The sequence below is a fragment of the Epinephelus fuscoguttatus genome, linkage group LG8, assembly GCF_011397635.1.
Source record: "Epinephelus fuscoguttatus linkage group LG8, E.fuscoguttatus.final_Chr_v1".
Taxonomy (NCBI): domain Eukaryota; kingdom Metazoa; phylum Chordata; class Actinopteri; order Perciformes; family Serranidae; genus Epinephelus; species Epinephelus fuscoguttatus.
The window spans coordinates 21,574,088-21,593,710 of record NC_064759.1 but is presented as its reverse complement, the minus strand read 5'-3'; the positions used below and the strand labels follow the sequence as shown (position 1 = coordinate 21,593,710).

Here is a 19,623-nt window from a genome sequence, read left to right as displayed (position 1 = left end):
CTCTAGAGTCATGGTAGATGATGTGTGGCAAATTTCAGAATTTTATCTCAAAAACTGAATTTTTGACAGCATTTTGAATTTTGCTCTAATGTGAACAATTGGAGTCAATGTAAAAATGGCAATTTTAAACATCAGTTTTTCACTTACAGAGCAAATCAATCATTGTTACAAACAAATTAACAACATCTCCATGCTGTCTAGATGCAATATGTGTATTTTCAGATTTTTTACAGTGGTTTGAAATCTGCTTTTCCTTGCATTGACGGCTGCTAAACCTGCACATCTGGCTTAGTCAGTTTGCGAAGCTACACATGAATTGTCACTGACTAATTAGCTTAGTGAGATAGAACTTGAGTCTTAGTCTCAGAGGTTGTGAGTTCAAGCCTCAGCTGATGCAAAAGGCAGATTGTGTTGCTAAATTCTTAAATGTCTTCCAATTCTTCTGCTTGTTGCTCAGAATTGTCTATATATATAATCTATATTTGTGATTGCTGTTCAAAGTACTTCGCATGCAGCACTATAGCTCCCAGATCCCAAATAAGTGTTTTCAGATATATAGAGAGGTAGAGCTCTCTGTGATTTATTTTAACCAAAACTATAACAAACCACATAGAATTACATATTGTTAATTTTGTCAAACAAATGTATTATGTACATATTTGTTCTACAAAGCCCATATTACATTTCAAACATGAATAAAACTGCTAGAATAAATGTTGGCATTGTATGTTTCATATGTAGTGGATATGTTGAAACTTAACATTTCAGTTTATGTTGTAACAGTGCTGTGATTAATGTGTGGTTAGGTTTAGGCACAAAAACCATTTGGTTTGGAAAACATCATGTTTTGACTAATGCAAACACTACAGCTACAAACACAACTGGAAATGTTCCAACCTGTCATTAAAAAAAATCAAATATAATTCATGGTCTTGAGGAGTGGTCTGCTGCTGTCTAATGCTTGGCAGCCATTTACCCAAGGTGTAAAACCATCCACAATCCTCCTTTTATTCTGGTGACTGGACTTACTATTTGAAGGAAATTGATTTAGCAGTTATTAATGTTATTATTTTTTTATACATACAGTGGTGGGGTTTGTTTGATCCAAAACAATAAGGAAGTAAATGACAGAGTGACTTAAACACACCTAACATGGTACTTTGAGAGACCACCAGAGGTGAACAGTATAGGATGTTATTTCCAGACATTCAACAGCACTCAGCTACAGACTCTTCTGAATACTGACTTCTATTGGCCATCATGTTGGTTTTCACATCATAGAGAACACTACTGCTGGGAGACAAATGTTGACATTGTCACATTATGTAAAACCTGTGTGGCTCTTTAGTGGGAAATGTGCGGCAGAGATCACTCATGCACTTCCACTTGTGCAAGTTCCTCATTTGCTAAGCTCTCTGAAAATGTAACATCACTTCTTAAGAGCTTGACTCCAGCTCAACTATCTATCTGCAAAACAGACCTGATGAACATGTAAGTAATTTTAACTTCCATAAGAAACACATGGATAAGTCAAATATTAAGAATAAAACAGCAAGATTTATTTGATAAGGGTTAACACTTGTCTCACTGGGCTTTACATCGATCACTATATATTTGAAAATTTTGACAGGAAATTGAAAACAGATCAACAGATGGTGATGGAGAGGGAGAATTCTTTTAAATCATTAACAAAGGTAGTTAAATGTGTTTTTGACATTGCTCTACAGTCATTAGTTAATTCAAAATCATTAAAAATAAAACCGCAAACAAGTTCATCAAATCTTTGTTGGTGTTTGTTAAAGAAATTCATTTCCTGTTTTTCCTTTTTTTTTTTTTTAACATATTTCATGTTCTGCATTCTGTTAGATACAGACAGGGTGTTGTCACATTTATGAAATGTGTAACAAACAGCTATCTTGAATTAATCAGCGAATGTTTCTTCCCCATTTTAGAAAGAACCACATTTTTTATCTCTACAGTACAGTAAACACACACACTGATCAAACTTTAATAAAAGGTCTGTCGAATCCGCTAGAATTGTTTTGTTATTAATTTAATTGTTCAAATTTGGTTTAGCAAGAAACTATTTTCAATGTCGTAATCTATTACTTTTTGTCCTTAGTGTGATAAATAAGTGCACTGAATCCTAGAGCTGCTGACACATCACATACAACCCAAAATTGGATAGGATTTAGTTAAAAATTTTAAGGGGCTCACTTTTCCACCAGGATAATGATTAAAAAATGTGCAGGTTCAACATAAAGTAATGTCGATCTGAGAACCTAAATGTCACATTTGGCACTGGCCTTCAAATAAATCATGCTCAAAAGATCATTTTGCTTTAGAGATGAAATGAATCAAACACATGAACTGTTTCATCTGTAATCTCCTGACTATTTTAGACTCGAGTTTCTGCATCTCCTGACAAACAAAGATGGTGGGAATTCTGAATATCCTTGTCATTGCCTGTTTGCTGCAAGGTGAGTTAGAGTTTATCTATATGGATCAATGACTCCTGTACGAAAATAACAAAAGGTGCAAAAAATAATATAACAGCAGTAAAATTACTTCACTATTGTAAACTATCCTCCCTCAAGATTTGTATCTTGTGTTTCAGGTGCCCTGTGTGGAGAGTTTAAGGTCATAATACCACAGACTATAGAGGTTGTTAGTGGATCCTGTGTGACCATCCCCTGCTCCTTTGACGTGACAGACCAGTGTGTATCAAAGCTAGATAAGACATGTAAAGCACTATGGAAAAAAGGTGGAGTTACTGTGTTTGATAGCAGCCAGACACAAACAACTACAAACAACGGACAACTGACAGGAGACTTGACCAAAAAAGACTGCACCACAACCCTGAACAACATACAACCTGTTGACAACAACAAAAAATATACCTTCAGGCTGGAATGCAGAGGCCTGAGATATGAATTTTCAGAACAAATCTCTTTTTCAGTCAGAGGTAGGTTTTAAAATCCATTTAATTACACTTCATTCTCTTCCCTTGTAGAACTGCTTTGATCTTATTTTGCATTTATTGTTTTGGCAAACAGTTGAACAAATAGAGAGAAATGATTGTTTATTCAGTGACTGGTCAAAATGTACCTTCCCACCAGCTGATCCACCCAGACCGACTCTGACTCCGTCCACACTGGAGGTGAAGGAGGGAACCCCAGTGAGTTTGACGTGCTCTGCTCCAGCTCCCTGTCTGTGTCATCCTCCAAATCTGACATGGACCCCCGGCCTGGGTGACAGTCAGGAGACACTGCAGGAGAATCAGGACAAAACTAAAGTCCAGACCTCTGTTGTCAACTTCACTGCTTCTCACCTCCATCATGGAAAGACAATCTCCTGTACTGCCACCTACAACAAACAAGATGGCAGCACTGGGTCAGCTGTTAGCACAAGTTTAACAGCTGACATTTCATGTGAGTTCATTTGTCACATTAACATTCTGTAGCATCATCAAATTTAGACTTAAGTGAATTTTTCACCGGGTTAGCCAGGGTGGCAAGTGAAAATCTTGGAGTGGCACACCAAAACCAAAAAGCCATAACTGAATTTCAGGAATTCACCTCATGTTGTTGTAGCATACTGTAGCTACAGGCTGGCTGAAAACTGAACCAATATGGAGAGCTGAGGAATCACAGTGATATTGGTTTCTTATTTTACAGTAAATAAAACAAATGATCAGAAGTGCATAGAGCAAAACCAGCACAGTTCACATTTTCAGTTTCACAACACTCCTGTTTTAATGTATCGTGTGTCTGTACTTGTTAGGCAACTGATTATTCTTCAAGTAGGCTTGCTGGCTTTTTCTTAAAGAGAAATAAACAGCTTCAATTTGACGGATTATATTGATCGTAGGAACAAAAATTTACCAAGAACAAGTCTTTTCAATTTTAGGGGACACTTGTGGGTACAGAACCCCATTTTCATTCAAATATCTTGAGGAGAGTTTAAGGAGCCCTTTGAAAATGGTCATGCCTGATGTTCCTCAAAAATTAAGCCCAACTTTAGAGTGTTATTTAGCCCTTCCTGTGCCAACATGGCTGGCATTAATGGATGGTAACAATGGATGCCTTATAATGTCTAGTTTCACAAGATACCACTACCTTCGCTCTGGCTTAAAGAATAAGGCCACCACAGCCTCTTGAAGAAAATAATATTGGCTTCCAAATATTTTCACCAAGGGGACCAGCACCTATTACAGAGAGGCCATGCTTGAACTCCCCCCTTGAGGGCACCTCTATTAGGATAGAAAACAAACAAGAACCATTGAACAAAATGCATTTGCAAGCACAAACTTTACACACTGAATGTAAACAAATGTAGACACAAAAACCTTGACCTTTTTACCTTTATTAATACAAACTTACCTTCCCGAACACAACTCAACTCTTCTCTTTGGTGTCCACTCTTCACAGTTGCTCCAGAGATCCTGCCCTCTTCTAACTGCACCAAAGCTGGAGCCCAGCTTAACTGTTCCTGTGAGACTGTGGGAAACCCTTCTCCCACTTTAATGTGGTATTTGGACGGGTCACCTGTCAATAACTCAGACAATTTGACCATCACCTATGAGCCTCCAAATGACACGGGCCTGAGGAGCATCATCACTGTGAACCAACCACAGAAGAGGGATCTTTCCACTTTGCTGCCGCACCTCTAACTCTCTGGGATCTGCTACTCACCACTTTTGTGCCTACTGCCTCCAGCCTCAATCATCTGCGGAACGTCAAGGTCTGTTTTTGTGTCAAACACAAGTTTTATTGATTAGTTGTAAACTGTCACCATCTCTTGAAACACTAAGGGACTTGATCTGGAAGACATCACCACACTTCTGTTTCTGCACAGTATATCTGTTTAGTGTTTTTGTTTTTCATTTTCCAGACTAGGCTCCCAACAGTTTTGCATACTGTAGTGGAAATGCATGCAAGGGATGTGTTGTATGGGGTGCCGTTTGTAAAGTGGCTCATGCTGAAAATAATATCAACATTTTGCCACATTTAGCTTCAAAAAATGTTTAAAAAAGTATTGTGAATTTTTTTAATGTCACCTTTTACCACATTTACAGCAATATTTGTTAACTTAGAAATATATTAAATAGTTAAATCTAAATATTAAATGTAGCACCTAAATGTTAAATGTTAAATCTAAATATTAAATCTAAATATAAATGTTAAATCTAAATATTAAATATAAATATAAATCTAAATATAAATCTTCATCTTCTAACCGCTTCATCCTCTTGAGGGTCGCGGGGGGGCTGGAGCCTATCCCAGCTGACATCAGGCGAGAGGCAGGGTACACCCTGGACAGGTCGCCAGACTATTGCAGGGCTGACACATAGAGACAGACAACCATTCACGCTCACATTCACACCTATGGACAATTTAGAGTTACCAAATAACCTAGTCCCCAATCTGCATGTCTTTGGACTGTGGGAGGAAGCCGGAGTGCCCGGAGAGAACCCACGCTGACACGGGGAGAACATGCAAACTCCGCACAGAAGGGCTCCCACGCCCAGGATTGAACCGGCAACCCTCTTGCTGTGAGGCAAGAGTGCTAACCACCACACCACCGTACCGCCCTATAAATATAAATATAAATATAAATGTTAAATCTAAATGCTAAATATAAATCTAAATATTAAATATAAATATAAAGATAAATGTTAAATCTAAATGCTAAATCTAAATCTAAATGTTAAATGTTAAATCTAAATGTTCTGGGTGAAACTAAATATTTAGCTAATATGCAAATTCACACTGTTTTTCAGGAGTAGGTCTATCTAGCGAGGTGACTGTTTAATTAGAAATCTAAACCATGTTACGATATTGTAATGAATCCCTCACGAGCAGGAGACCAGAGTAGCGTTCGGGAAAAAGGCCCGTTTATTTGAGCACTCCAAAAACTCCGGTAACACTCCAGGGGGTAAAAGACTCCGTCCCAAACTCTGACTCTTCTAGCGTAACACACACACTCCATACACACATTCTCGTTTACAATACCAAGCGGGTACCCCCTCCCCCCTCTGCTCCACCAACCTCCAGCCCGCACACTGACTGACAGCATAGCCGGTAAACAGAGCTCAGCTGTTTATTTAGCCTAGCAATATCTCCGGACTACAGTAGCTGCAATGGACGACTTTGAACGCGATTTTGAAGAGTTTCTTGTAGCGGACACAAACCCAGAGCCATACCTGTTTGAGCCGGAGCATACAGATGAAGAACTTGGATGCTGGCGGGGCGAGATGAGAGGCTGAATCCTCCGCTCCCATTTGGCTGCACAGAATGGGATTCGATGCAACTGCTACCATTGTTGGGGAGATATATCATCAGGAGGAAAAGCACTGCAGAGAGTGCATCACAAGAAGTGAAATTGCGTCCTCTTTTCCTCGCAGATGACAGTTCGGGTTCATTCTCTCCTGTTACGTGGTGTGGTCCATTCCCAAACTTTATAACTAAAAAAACTTTTCACTACTCTTTACTTGTTTTAACCATACCTCGATCTAGTTCTCACGTATGGAATTGAAATGGATAACCTAAAAGCCTTTCCACAGAATCCTCGCTATCGGATCATTATCTGATTACTTTCTTTTACTTGATTACACGCCACTCAGCAACAGTTACTATACTAAATGTTTATCAGATAGTGCTGTCGCAAAATTTAAGGAAAAGATTACTCCGTCGTTAAATTCAATATCAAGTCCCTCAGTAACAGAGGTTTCCCGTACCGACTTTGATCATTTTGTCGATAGCGCCGTAGGCTCGCTGCGAACAACACTTGACTGTAGCTCCTCTTAAAAAGAAGTTAAAAAAGCAAAGAAAGTTCGCTCCTTGGTATAACTCTCAAACCCGTAAATTAAAACAAATATCGCGAAAATTTGAAAGGAATTGGTGATTAACCAAACTGGACGAATCTCGTTTAATCTGGACAGACAGTCTCAAAACTTATATGAGGGGCCTCCGCATTGCCAGAGCAAACTATTACTCAGCATTAATAGAAGACAATAAGAACAACCCCAGGTTTCTTTTCAGCACTGTAGCCAGGCTGACTGAGAGTCAGAGCTCTATTGAGCCTTGTATTCCCTTAGCCCTTAGCAGTAATGATTTTATGAGCTTTTTTAACGACAAAATTCTAACTATTAGAGGCAAAATTCATGACCTCCTGTCCTCAGATAGTACCTATCTAACCTCAAACACAGCTGTAAAACCTAATATATATTTAGATTGCTTCTCCCCAATTTCTCTTCAAGAATTGACCGCAGTGATTTCTTCATCTAAATCATCAACGTGTCTCTTAGACCCCATCCCAACTAGGCTACTTAAGGAGGTCTTTCCTTTAGTTAACACTCATATATTAGATATGATCAACATATCCTTATTAACAGGCTATGTACTACAGTCTTTTAAGGTAGCTGTAATTAAACCTCTACTAAAAAAGCCCACCCTGGATCCAGAGGTGTTAGCCAACTATAGACCAATATCTAATCTTCCCTTTATGTCAAAGATCCTTGAGAAAGTAGCAGACCAGCTGTGTGATTTTCTCCATGATAATAATTTATTTGAGGAATTTCAGTCAGGATTTAGAGTGCATCATAGCACTGAGACAGCACTAGTCAAAATTACAAATGACCTTCTCATTGCTTCAGACAAAGGACTTGTCTCTGTACTTGTTTTATTAGATCTTAGTGCAGTGTTTGACACTATTGACCATCGAATTCTACTGCTGAGGCTGGAACACTTAATTGGCCTAAAACGTTCTGCACTGAGCTGGTTTAAATCTTATTTATCTGATCGTTTTCAGTTTGTTGATGTTCATAATGAATCATCCTCACGTACCAAAGTTTGTTTTGGAGTTCCACAAGGTTCTGTGCTCGGACCAATCCTATTTACTCTATATGTGCTTCCTTTAGGTAACATCATTAGAAATCACTCTATAAATTTCCATTGTTATGCGGATGATACTCAGTTGTATTTATCGATGAAGCCAGAAGAAACTAATCAATTAACTAAACTCCATAACTGCCTTAAAGACATAAAAACCTGGATGAACACCAATTTCCTGATGTTAAATTCAGACAAAACTGAAGTTATTGTTCTTGGCCCCAAACAACTCAGAGACTCTTTATCTGATGACATAGTTTCTCTTGATGGCATTGCTCTGGCCTCTAGCACTACCATAAGAAACCTCGGAGTGATATTTGATCAAGATTTGTCTTTTAATTCTCATTTAAAACAAACCTCACGGACTGCATTTTTTCATCTGCGTAATATTGCGAAAATTAGGCCTATCCTGACCGAAAAGATGCAGAAAAATTGGTCCACGCTTTTGTTACCTCAAGGCTGGATTACTGTAACTCTCTATTATCAGGTAGCTCTAGTAAGTCCTTAAAAACTCTCCAGCTAATTCAGAATGCAGCAGCACGTGTACTAACAGACCGACTCTGACTCCGTCCACACTGGAGGTGAAGGAGGGAACCTCAGTGAGTTTGACGTGCTCTGCTCCAGCTCCCTGTCTGTGTCATTCTCCAAATCTGACATGGACCCGCGGCCTGGGTGACAGTCAGGAGACACTGCAGGAGAATCAGGACAAAACTAAAGTCCAGACCTCTGTTGTCAACTTCACTGCTTCTCACCTCCATCATGGAAAGACAATCTCCTGTACTGCCACCTACAACAAACAAGATGGCAGCACTGGGTCAGCTGTTAGCACAAGTTTAACAGCTGACATTTCATGTGAGTTCATTTGTCACATTAACATTCTGTAGCATCGTCAAATTTAGACTTAAGTGAATTTTTCCCCGGGTTAGCCAGGGTGGCAAGTGAAAATCTTGGAGTGGCACACCAAAACCAAAAAGCCATAACTGAATTTCAGGAATTCACCTCATGTTGTTGTAGCATACTGTAGCTACAGGCTGGCTGAAAACTGAACCAATATGGAGAGCTGAGGAATCACAGTGATATTGGTTTCTTATTTTACAGTAAATAAAACAAATGATCAGAAGTGCATAGAGCAAAACCAGCACAGTTCACATTTTCAGTTTCACAACACTCCTGTTTTAATGTATCGTGTGTCTGTACTTGTTAGGCAACTGATTATTCTTCAAGTAGGCTTGCTGGCTTTTTCTTACAAAAGAGAAATAAACAGCTTCAATTTGACGGATTATATTGATCGTAGGAACAAAAAATTTACCAAGAACAAGTCTTTTCAATTTTAGGGGACACTTGTGGGTACAGAACCCCATTTTCATTCAAATATCTTGAGGGGAGAGTTTAAGGGAGCCCTTTGAAAATGGTCATGCCTGATGTTCCCTCGCAAAAATTAAGCCCAACTTTAGAGTGTTATTTTTCCCTTTGCCAACATGGCTGGCATTAATGGATGGTAACAATGGATGCCTTATAATGTCTAGTTTCACAAGATACCACTACCTTCGCTCTGGCTTAAAGAATAAGGCCACCACAGCCTCTTGAAGAAAATAATATTGGCTTCCAAATATTTTCACCAAGGGGACCAGCACCTATTACAGAGAGGCCATGCTCGAACTCCCCCCTTGAGGGCACCTCTATTAGGATAGAAAACAAACAAGAACCATTGAACAAAATGCATTTGCAAGCACAAACTTTACACACTGAATGTAAACAAATGTAGACACAAAAACCTTGACCTTTTTACCTTCATTAATACAAACTTACCTTCCCGAACACAACTCAACTCTTCTCTTTGGTGTCCACTCTTCACAGTTGCTCCAGAGATCCTGCCCTCTTCTAACTGCACCAAAGCTGGAGCCCAGCTTAACTGTTCCTGTGAGACTGTGGAAACCCTTCTCCCACTTTAATGTGGTATTTGGACGGGTCACCTGTCAATAACTCAGACAATTTGACCATCACCTATGAGCCTCCAAATGACACGGGCCTGAGGAGCATCATCACTGTGAACCAACCACAGAAGAGGGATCTTTCCACTTTGCTCTGCCGCACCTCTAACTCTCTGGGATCTGCTACTCACCACTTTTGTGCCTACTGCCTCAAGCCTCAATCATCTGCGGAACGTCAAGGTCTGTTTTTGTGTCAAACACAAGTTTTATTGATTAGTTGTAAACTGTCACCATCTCTTGAAACACTGAGGGACTTGATCTGGAAGACATCACCACACTTCTATTTCTGCACAGTATATCTGTTTAGTGTTTTTGTTTTTCAGTTTCCAGACTAGGCTCCCAACAGTTTTGCATACTGTAGTGGAAATGCATGCAAGGGATGTGTTGTATGGGGTGCCGTTTGTAAAGTGGCTCATGCTGAAAATAATATCAACATTTTGCCACATTTAGCTTCAAAAAATGTTTAAAAAAGTATTGTGAATTTTTTTAATGTCACCTTTTACCACATTTACAGCAATATTTGTTAACTTAGAAATATATTAAATAGTTAAATCTAAATATTAAATGTAGCACCTAAATGTTAAATGTTAAATCTAAATATTAAATCTAAATATAAATGTTAAATCTAAATATTAAATATAAATATAAATGTTAAATCTAAATATTAAATCTAAATATAAATGTTAAATCTAAATATTAAATATAAATATAAATCTAAATATAAATCCTCATCTTCTAACCGCTTCATCCTCTTGAGGGTCGCGGGGGGGCTGGAGCCTATCTCAGCTGACATCGGGCGAGAGGTAGGGTACACCCTGGACAGGTCGCCAGACTATTGCAGGGCTGACACATAGAGACAGACAACCATTCACGCTCACATTCACACCTATGGACAATTTAGAGTTACCAAATAACCTAGTCCCCAATCTGCATGTCTTTGGACTGTGGGAGGAAGCCGGAGTGCCCGGAGAGAACCCACGCTGACACGGGGAGAACATGCAAACTCCGCACAGAAGGGCTCCCACGCCCAGGATTGAACTGCAACCCTCTTGCTGTGAGGCAAGAGTGCTAACCACCACACCACCGCATCACCGCCTATAAATATAAATATAAATGTTAAATCTAAATCTAAATGCTAAATATAAATCTAAATATTAAATATAAATATAAAGATAAATGTTAAATCTAAATGCTAAATCTAAATCTAAATGTTAAATGTTAAATCTAAATGTTCTGGGTGAAACTAAATATTTAGCTAATATGCAAATTCACACTGTTTTTCAGGAGTAGGTCTATCTAGCGACGAGGTGACTGTTTAATTAGAAATCTAAACCATGTTACGATATTGTAATGAATCCCTCACGAGCAGGAGACCAGAGTAGCGTTCGGGAAAAAGGCCCGTTTATTTGAGCACTCCAAAAACTCCGGTAACACTCCAGGGGGTAAAAGACTCCGTCCCAAACTCTGACTCTTCTAGCGTAACACACACACTCCATACACACATTCTCGTTTACAATACCAAGCGGGTACCCCCTCCCCCCTCTGCTCCACCAACCTCCAGCCCGCACACTGACTGACAGCATAGCCGGTAAACAGAGCTCAGCTGTTTATTTAGCCTAGCAATATCTCCGGACTACAGTAGCTGCAATGGACGACTTTGAACGCGATTTTGAAGAGTTTCTTGTAGCGGACACAAACCCAGAGCCATACCTGTTTGAGCCGGAGCATACAGATGAAGAACTTGGATGCTGAGCGGGCGAGATGAGAGGCTGAATCCTCCGCTCCCATTTGGCTGCACAGAATGGGATTCAGTGCTACTGCTACCATTGTTGGGGAGATATATCATCAGGAGGAAAAGCACTGCAGAGAGTGCATCACAAGAAGTGAAATTGCGTCCTCTTTTCCTCGCAGATGACAGTTCGGGTTCATTCTCTCCTGTTACGTGGTGTGGTCCATTCCCAAACTTTATAACTAAAAAAACTTTTCACTACTCTTTACTTGTTTTAACCATACCCTCGATCTAGTTCTCACGTATGGAATTGAAATGGATAACCTAAAAGCCTTTCCACAGAATCCCTCGCTATCGGATCATTATCTGACTACTTTTGATTTCTTTTTACTTGATTACACGCCACTCAGCAACAGTTACTATACTAAATGTTTATCAGATAGTGCTGTCGCAAAATTTAAGGAAAAGATTACTCCGTCATTAAATTCAATATCAAGTCCCTCAGTAACAGAGGTTTCCCGTACCGACTTTGATCATTTTGTCGATAGCGCCGTAGGCTCGCTGCGAACAACACTTGACTGTAGCTCCTCTTAAAAAGAAGTTAAAAAAGCAAAGAAAGTTCGCTCCTTGGTATAACTCTCAAACCCGTAAATTAAAACAAATATCGCGAAAATTTGAAAGGAATTGGCGACAACCAAACTGACGAATCTCGTAATCTGGACAGACAGTCTCAAAACTTATATGAGGGGCCTCCATTGCCAGAGCAAACTATTACTCAGCATTAATAGAAGACAATAAGAACAACCCCAGGTTTCTTTTCAGCACTGTAGCCAGGCTGACTGAGAGTCAGAGCTCTATTGAGCCTTGTATTCCCTTAGCCCTTAGCAGTAATGATTTTATGAGCTTTTTTAACGACAAAATTCTAACTATTAGAGGCAAAATTCATGACCTCCTGTGCTCAGATAGTACCTATCTAACCTCAAACACAGCTGTAAAACCTAATATATATTTAGATTGCTTCTCCCCAATTTCTCTTCAAGAATTGACCGCAGTGATTTCTTCATCTAAATCATCAACGTGTCTCTTAGACCCCATCCCAACTAGGCTACTTAAGGAGGTCTTTCCTTTAGTTAACACTCATATATTAGATATGATCAACATATCCTTATTAACAGGCTATGTACTACAGTCTTTTAAGGTAGCTGTAATTAAACCTCTACTAAAAAAGCCCACCCTGGATCCAGAGGTGTTAGCCAACTATAGACCAATATCTAATCTTCCCTTTATGTCAAAGATCCTTGAGAAAGTAGTTGCAGACCAGCTGTGTGATTTTCTCCATGATAATAATTTATTTGAGGAATTTCAGTCAGGATTTAGAGTGCATCATAGCACTGAGACAGCACTAGTCAAAATTACAAATGACTTTCTCATTGCTTCAGACAAAGGACTTGTCTCTGTACTTGTTTTATTAGATCTTAGTGCAGCGTTTGACACTATTGACCATCAAATTCTACTGCTGAGGCTGGAACACTTAATTGGCCTAAAACGTTCTGCACTGAGCTGGTTTAAATCTTATTTATCTGATCGTTTTCAGTTTGTTGATGTTCATAATGAATCATCCTCACGTACCAAAGTTTGTTTTGGAGTTCCACAAGGTTCTGTGCTCGGACCAATCCTATTTACTCTATATGTGCTTCCTTTAGGTAACATCATTAGAAATCACTCTATAAATTTCCATTGTTATGGATGATACTCAGTTGTATTTATCGATGAAGCCAGAAGAAACTAATCAATTAACTAAACTCCATAACTGCCTTAAAGACATAAAAACCTGGATGAACACCAATTTCCTGATGTTAAATTCAGACAAAACTGAAGTTATTGTTCTTGGCCCCAAACAACTCAGAGACTCTTTATCTGATGACATAGTTTCTCTTGATGGCATTGCTCTGGCCTCTAGCACTACCATAAGAAACCTCGGAGTGATATTTGATCAAGATTTGTCTTTTAATTCTCATTTAAAACAAACCTCACGGACTGCATTTTTTCATCTGCGTAATATTGCGAAAATTAGGTCTATCCTGACCCGAAAAGATGCAGAAAAATTGGTCCACGCTTTTGTTACCTCAAGGCTGGATTACTGTAACTCTCTATTATCAGGTAGCTCTAGTAAGTCCTTAAAAACTCTCCAGCTAATTCAGAATGCAGCAGCACGTGTACTAACAGACCGACTCTGACTCCGTCCACACTGGAGGTGAAGGAGGGAACCTCAGTGAGTTTGACGTGCTCTGCTCCAGCTCCCTGTCTGTGTCATTCTCCAAATCTGACATGGACCCGCGGCCTGGGTGACAGTCAGGAGACACTGCAGGAGAATCAGGACAAAACTAAAGTCCAAACTTCACTGCTTCTCACCTCCATCATGGAAAGACAATCTCCTGTACTGCCACCTACAACAAACAAGATGGCAGCACTGGGTCAGCTGTTAGCACAAGTTTAACAGCTGACATTTCATGTGAGTTCATTTGTCACATTAACATTCTGTAGCATCGTCAAATTTAGACTTAAGTGAATTTTTCCCCGGGTTAGCCAGGGTGGCAAGTGAAAATCTTGGAGTGGCACACCAAAACCAAAAGCCATAACTGAATTTCAGGAATTCACCTCATGTTGTTGTAGCATACTGTAGCTACAGGCTGGCTGAAAACTGAACCAATATGGAGAGCTGAGGAATCACAGTGATATTGGTTTCTTATTTTACAGTAAATAAAACAAATGATCAGAAGTGCATAGAGCAAAACCAGCACAGTTCACATTTTCAGTTTCACAACACTCCTGTTTTAATGTATCGTGTGTCTGTACTTGTTAGGCAACTGATTATTCTTCAAGTAGGCTTGCTGGCTTTTTCTTACAAAAGAGAAATAAACAGCTTCAATTTGACGGATTATATTGATCGTAGGAACAAAAAATTTACCAAGAACAAGTCTTTTCAATTTTAGGGGACACTTGTGGGTACAGAACCCCATTTTCATTCAAATATCTTGAGGGGAGAGTTTAAGGGAGCCCTTTGAAAATGGTCATGCCTGATGTTCCCTCGCAAAAATTAAGCCCAACTTTAGAGTGTTATTTAGCCCCCTTCCCTTTGCCAACATGGCTGGCATTAATGGATGGTAACAATGGATGCCTTATAATGTCTAGTTTCACAAGATACCACTACCTTCGCTCTGGCTTAAAGAATAAGGCCACCACAGCCTCTTGAAGAAAATAATATTGGCTTCCAAATATTTTCACCAAGGGGACCAGCACCTATTACAGAGAGGCCATGCTTGAACTCCCCCCTTGAGGGCACCTCTATTAGGATAGAAAACAAACAAGAACCATTGAACAAAATGCATTTGCAAGCACAAACTTTACACACTGAATGTAAACAAATGTAGACACAAAAACCTTGACCTTTTTACCTTCATTAATACAAACTTACCTTCCCGAACACAACTCAACTCTTCTCTTTGGTGTCCACTCTTCACAGTTGCTCCAGAGATCCTGCCCTCTTCTAACTGCACCAAAGCTGGAGCCCAGCTTAACTGTTCCTGTGAGACTGTGGGAAACCCTTCTCCCACTTTAATGTGGTATTTGGACGGGTCACCTGTCAATAACTCAGACAATTTGACCATCACCTATGAGCCTCCAAATGACACGGGCCTGAGGAGCATCATCACTGTGAACCAACCACAGAAGAGAGGATCTTTCCACTTTGCTCTGCCGCACCTCTAACTCTCTGGGATCTGCTACTCACCACTTTTGTGCCTACTGCCTCAAGCCTCAATCATCTGCGGAACGTCAAGGTCTGTTTTTGTGCCAAACACAAGTTTTATTGATTAGTTGTAAACTGTCACCATCTCTTGAAACACTGAGGGACTTGATCTGGAAGACATCACCACACTTCTATTTCTGCACAGTATATCTGTTTAGTGTTTTTGTTTTTCAGTTTCCAGACTAGGCTCCCAACAGTTTTGCATACTGTAGTGGAAATGCATGCAAGGGATGTGTTGTATGGGGTGCCGTTTGTAAAGTGGCTCATGCTGAAAATAATATCAACATTTTGCCACATTTAGCTTCAAAAAATGTTTAAAAAAGTATTGTGAATTTTTTTAATGTCACCTTTTACCACATTTACAGCAATATTTGTTAACTTAGAAATATATTAAATAGTTAAATCTAAATATTAAATGTAGCACCTAAATGTTAAATGTAAATCTAAATATTAAATCTAAATCAAAATGTTAAATCTAAATATTAAATATAAATATAAATCTAAATGTTAAATCTAAATGCTAAATATAAATATAAATCTTCATCTTCTAACCGCTTCATCCTCTTGAGGGTCGCGGGGGGGGCTGGAGCCTATCCCAGCTGACATCGAGCAAGAGGCAGGGTATACCCTGGTCGCCAGACTATCGCAGGGCTGACACATAGAGACACACAACCATTCACGCTCACATTCACACCTATGGACAATTTAGAGTTACCAATTAACCTAGTCCCCAGTCTGCATGTCTTTGGACTGTGGGAAAGAACCCACGCTGACACGGGGAGAACATGCAAACTCCGCACAGAAGGACTCCCACGCCCGGGATTGAACCGGCAACCCTCTTGCTGTGAGGCGAGAGTGCTAACCACCACACCACCGTGCCGCCCTATAAATATAAATATAAATGTTAAATCTAAATGCTAAATATAAATCTAAATATTAAATATAAATATAAAGATAAATGTTAAATCTAAATGCTAAATCTAAATCTAAATGTTAAATGTTAAATCTAAATGTTCTGGGTGAAACTAAATATTTAGCTAATATGCAAATTCACACTGCCGGTCACCGGAAGTACCAAAATAAAAGCTCGAGATGGTCAGACTGTGTTTATAGAACTAAATAACGAATTAAAACCAACTTATCGGGAGAAATGGACACTTGAACATACATTAGCTTGATAATAACTACCTAAAAGAACAAGAAACGTGTTTGGAGGAATTTTATTTGATGTATACTTTGAGTTGTTAGTGTCCCTTCGGAGGGAATCACCTTGTTGTATATAAATACTTCCGGGTAGAAAACCAGCAGAGTTTAGCTACATATGCATATCTCACATTTTTCACGTGACTATATCACCGTTTAGACTAAAGTCTATAAACACAATGACTGAACAAACATTACTATCACGTTCTGAAATTAAAAACATGATTATCGTAGATTAGCGGGGCTAACCGTTAGCTGTTAGCCCCGTTAACGGTGTCTGTAATGACTTATTAACTCTAAACAGGCCGTGAAAAAAAATATTTTTTTTCCAGCGGATGTCTTAGTTACAACATGATTGAGCTAACTGGAGTAGTTTCATGTTGTATCCAACAACAGGAGGCTTTTAACAGATGACGTCCTGATGTTAGCTTTGCTGCTGCTGCAGCCACTGATGCTTTCTAGACATTGTGATTTCCCAAAACTGAATAAATACCGCACATCGCAACACAAAACAGCTTTGCTAGCTCAATCATATTGTAACTAAGACATCTGCTGGAAATTTTTTTTTTTTTCACGGACCGTTTAAGAGTTAATGAGTCATTACAGACACTGCTAACGGTGCTAAGAGCTAACGGTTGTTAGCTTAGCTTAGGTTGTTAGTCCCTCTGAAAGGACACTAACAACTCAAAGTACACATCAAATAAAATTTCTCCAAACACGTTTCTTGTTATTTTAGGTAGTTATTATCACGCTAATGTATGTTCAAGTGTCCGTTTCCCCCGATAAGTTGGTTTTAATTCGTTATTTGATTCTATAAACACAGTCTGACCATCTCGAGCTTTTATTTTGGTACTTCCGGTGACCGGCAGTGTGAATTTGCATATGAGCTAAATATTTAGTTTCACCCAGAACATTTAGATTTAACATTTTGATTTAGCATTTAGATTTAACATTTAGATTTAGATTTAATATTTAGATTTAACATTTATATTTATATTTAATATTTAGATTTAAATTTATATTTAGCATTTAGATTTAACATTTAGATTTAGATTTAGCATTTAGATTTAATATTTAGATTTAACTATTTAATATATTTCTAAGTTAAAGGGCCACTGTGTAAAATGTGTTGAAAACCATTGAAAACAGTGACATCAGTGGTCAAATTCTAGATTGCAGGGCTCACTCGCTCACCCCTCCCGTCGGGTAAATGACGGTGGCCTCGTAGGGACAAAAAGCCTTGTGCAGACAGCAGTTTTTCAGGAGTAGGTCTATCTAGCGACGAGGTGAGGCTCCCTCACGAGCAGGAGACCAGAGTAGCGTTCGGGAAAAAGGCCCGTTTATTTGAGCACTCCAAAAACTCCGGTAACACTCCAGGGGGTAAAAGACTCCGTCCCAAACTCTGACTCTTCTAGCGTAACACACACACTCCATACACACATTCTCGTTTACAATACCAAGCGGGTACCCCCTCCCCCCTCTGCTCCACCAACCTCCAGCCCGCACACTGACTGACAGCGTAGCCGGTAAACAGAGCTCAGCTGTTTATTTAGCCTAGCAATATCTCTGGACTACAGTAGCTGCAATGGATGACTTTGAACGCGATTTTGAAGAGTTTCTTGTAGCGGACACAGACCCAGAGCCATACCTGTTTGAGCCGGAGCATACAGATGAGGAACTTGGATGCTGAGCGGGCGAGATGAGAGGCTGAATCCTCCGCTCCCATTTGGCTGCACAGAATGGGATTCGGTGCAACTGCTACCATTGTTGGGGAGATATATCATCAGGAGGAAAAGCACTGCAGAGAGTGCATCACAAGAAGTGAAATTGCGTCCTCTTTTCCTCGCAGATGACAGTTCGGATTTATTCTCTCCTGTTACGTGGTGTGGTCCATTCCCAATTTTATAACTAAAAAAACTTTTCACTACTCTTTACTTGTTTTAACCATACCCTCGATCTAGTTCTCACGTATGGAATTGAAATTGATAACCTAAAAGCCTTTCCACAGAATCCCTCGCTATTGGATCATTATCTGATTACTTTTGATTTCTTTTTACTCAATTACACGCCACTCAGCAACAGTTACTATACTAAATGTTTATCAGATAGTGCTGTCGCAAAATTTAAGGAAAAGATTACTCCGTCGTTAAATTCAATATCAAGTCCCTCAGTAACAGAGGTTTCCCGTACCGACTTTGATCATTTTGTCGATAGCGCCGTAGGCTCGCTGCGAACAACCCGTGACAGTCGCTCCTCTTAAAAAGAAGTTAAAAAAGCAAAGAAAGTTCGCTCCTTGGTATAACTCTCAAACCCGTAAATTAAAACAAATATCGCGAAAATTTGAAAGGAATTGGCGATTAACCAAACTGGACGAATCTCGTTTAATCTGGACAGACAGTCTCAAAACTTATATGAGGGGCCTCCGCATTGCCAGAGCAAACTATTACTCAGCATTAATAGAAGACAATAAGAACAACCCCAGGTTTCTTTTCAGCACTGTAGCCAGGCTGACTGAGAGTCAGAGCTCTATTGAGCCTTGTATTCCCTTAGCCCTTAGCAGTAATGATTTTATGAGCTTTTTTAACGACAAAATTCTAACTATTAGAGGCAAAATTCATGACCTCCTGTCCTCAGATAGTACCTATCTAACCTCAAACACAGCTGTAAAACCTAATATATATTTAGATTGCTTCTCCCCAATTTCTCTTCAAGAATTGACCACAGTGATTTCTTCATCTAAATCATCAATGTGTCTCTTAGACCCCATCCCAACTAGGCTACTTAAGGAGGTCTTTCCTTTAGTTAACACTCATATATTAGATATGATCAACATATCCTTATTAACAGGCTATGTACTACAGTCTTTTAAGGTAGCTGTAATTAAACCTCTACTAAAAAAGCCCACCCTGGATCCAGAGGTGTTAACTACTATAGACCAATATCTAATCTTCCCTTTATGTCAAAGATCCTTGAGAAAGTAGTCGCAGACCAGCTGTGTGA

General features: G+C 39.3%; 1 protein-coding gene across 8 annotated transcripts in view; it reads left to right on the top strand.

Annotated features, from left to right (window-relative positions):
* Positions 1-1,416: 1,416 nt before the first annotated feature.
* LOC125893359 (myelin-associated glycoprotein-like) overlaps positions 1,417-19,623 on the top strand; it is a 55,622-nt gene continuing 37,415 nt past the window's right edge. For 4 of the 8 annotated variants that reach the window (XM_049583969.1, XM_049583971.1, XM_049583970.1 and 1 more), the window contains exons 1-5: positions 1,417-1,491; positions 2,403-2,480; positions 2,618-2,965; positions 3,120-3,431; positions 15,136-15,451. In XM_049583969.1, coding sequence (XP_049439926.1) covers positions 2,435-2,480; positions 2,618-2,965; positions 3,120-3,431; positions 15,136-15,380 — 951 coding nt within the window. In that variant the 5' untranslated portion in view covers positions 1,417-1,491; positions 2,403-2,434 and the 3' untranslated portion in view covers positions 15,381-15,451. Of the gene's footprint in view, positions 1,492-2,402; positions 2,481-2,617; positions 2,966-3,119; positions 3,432-4,430; positions 4,744-9,749; positions 10,064-15,135; positions 15,452-19,623 lie in introns of those variants that run through there. The other 4 variants (XM_049583974.1, XM_049583975.1, XM_049583972.1 and 1 more) reach the window with 3 other exon arrangements.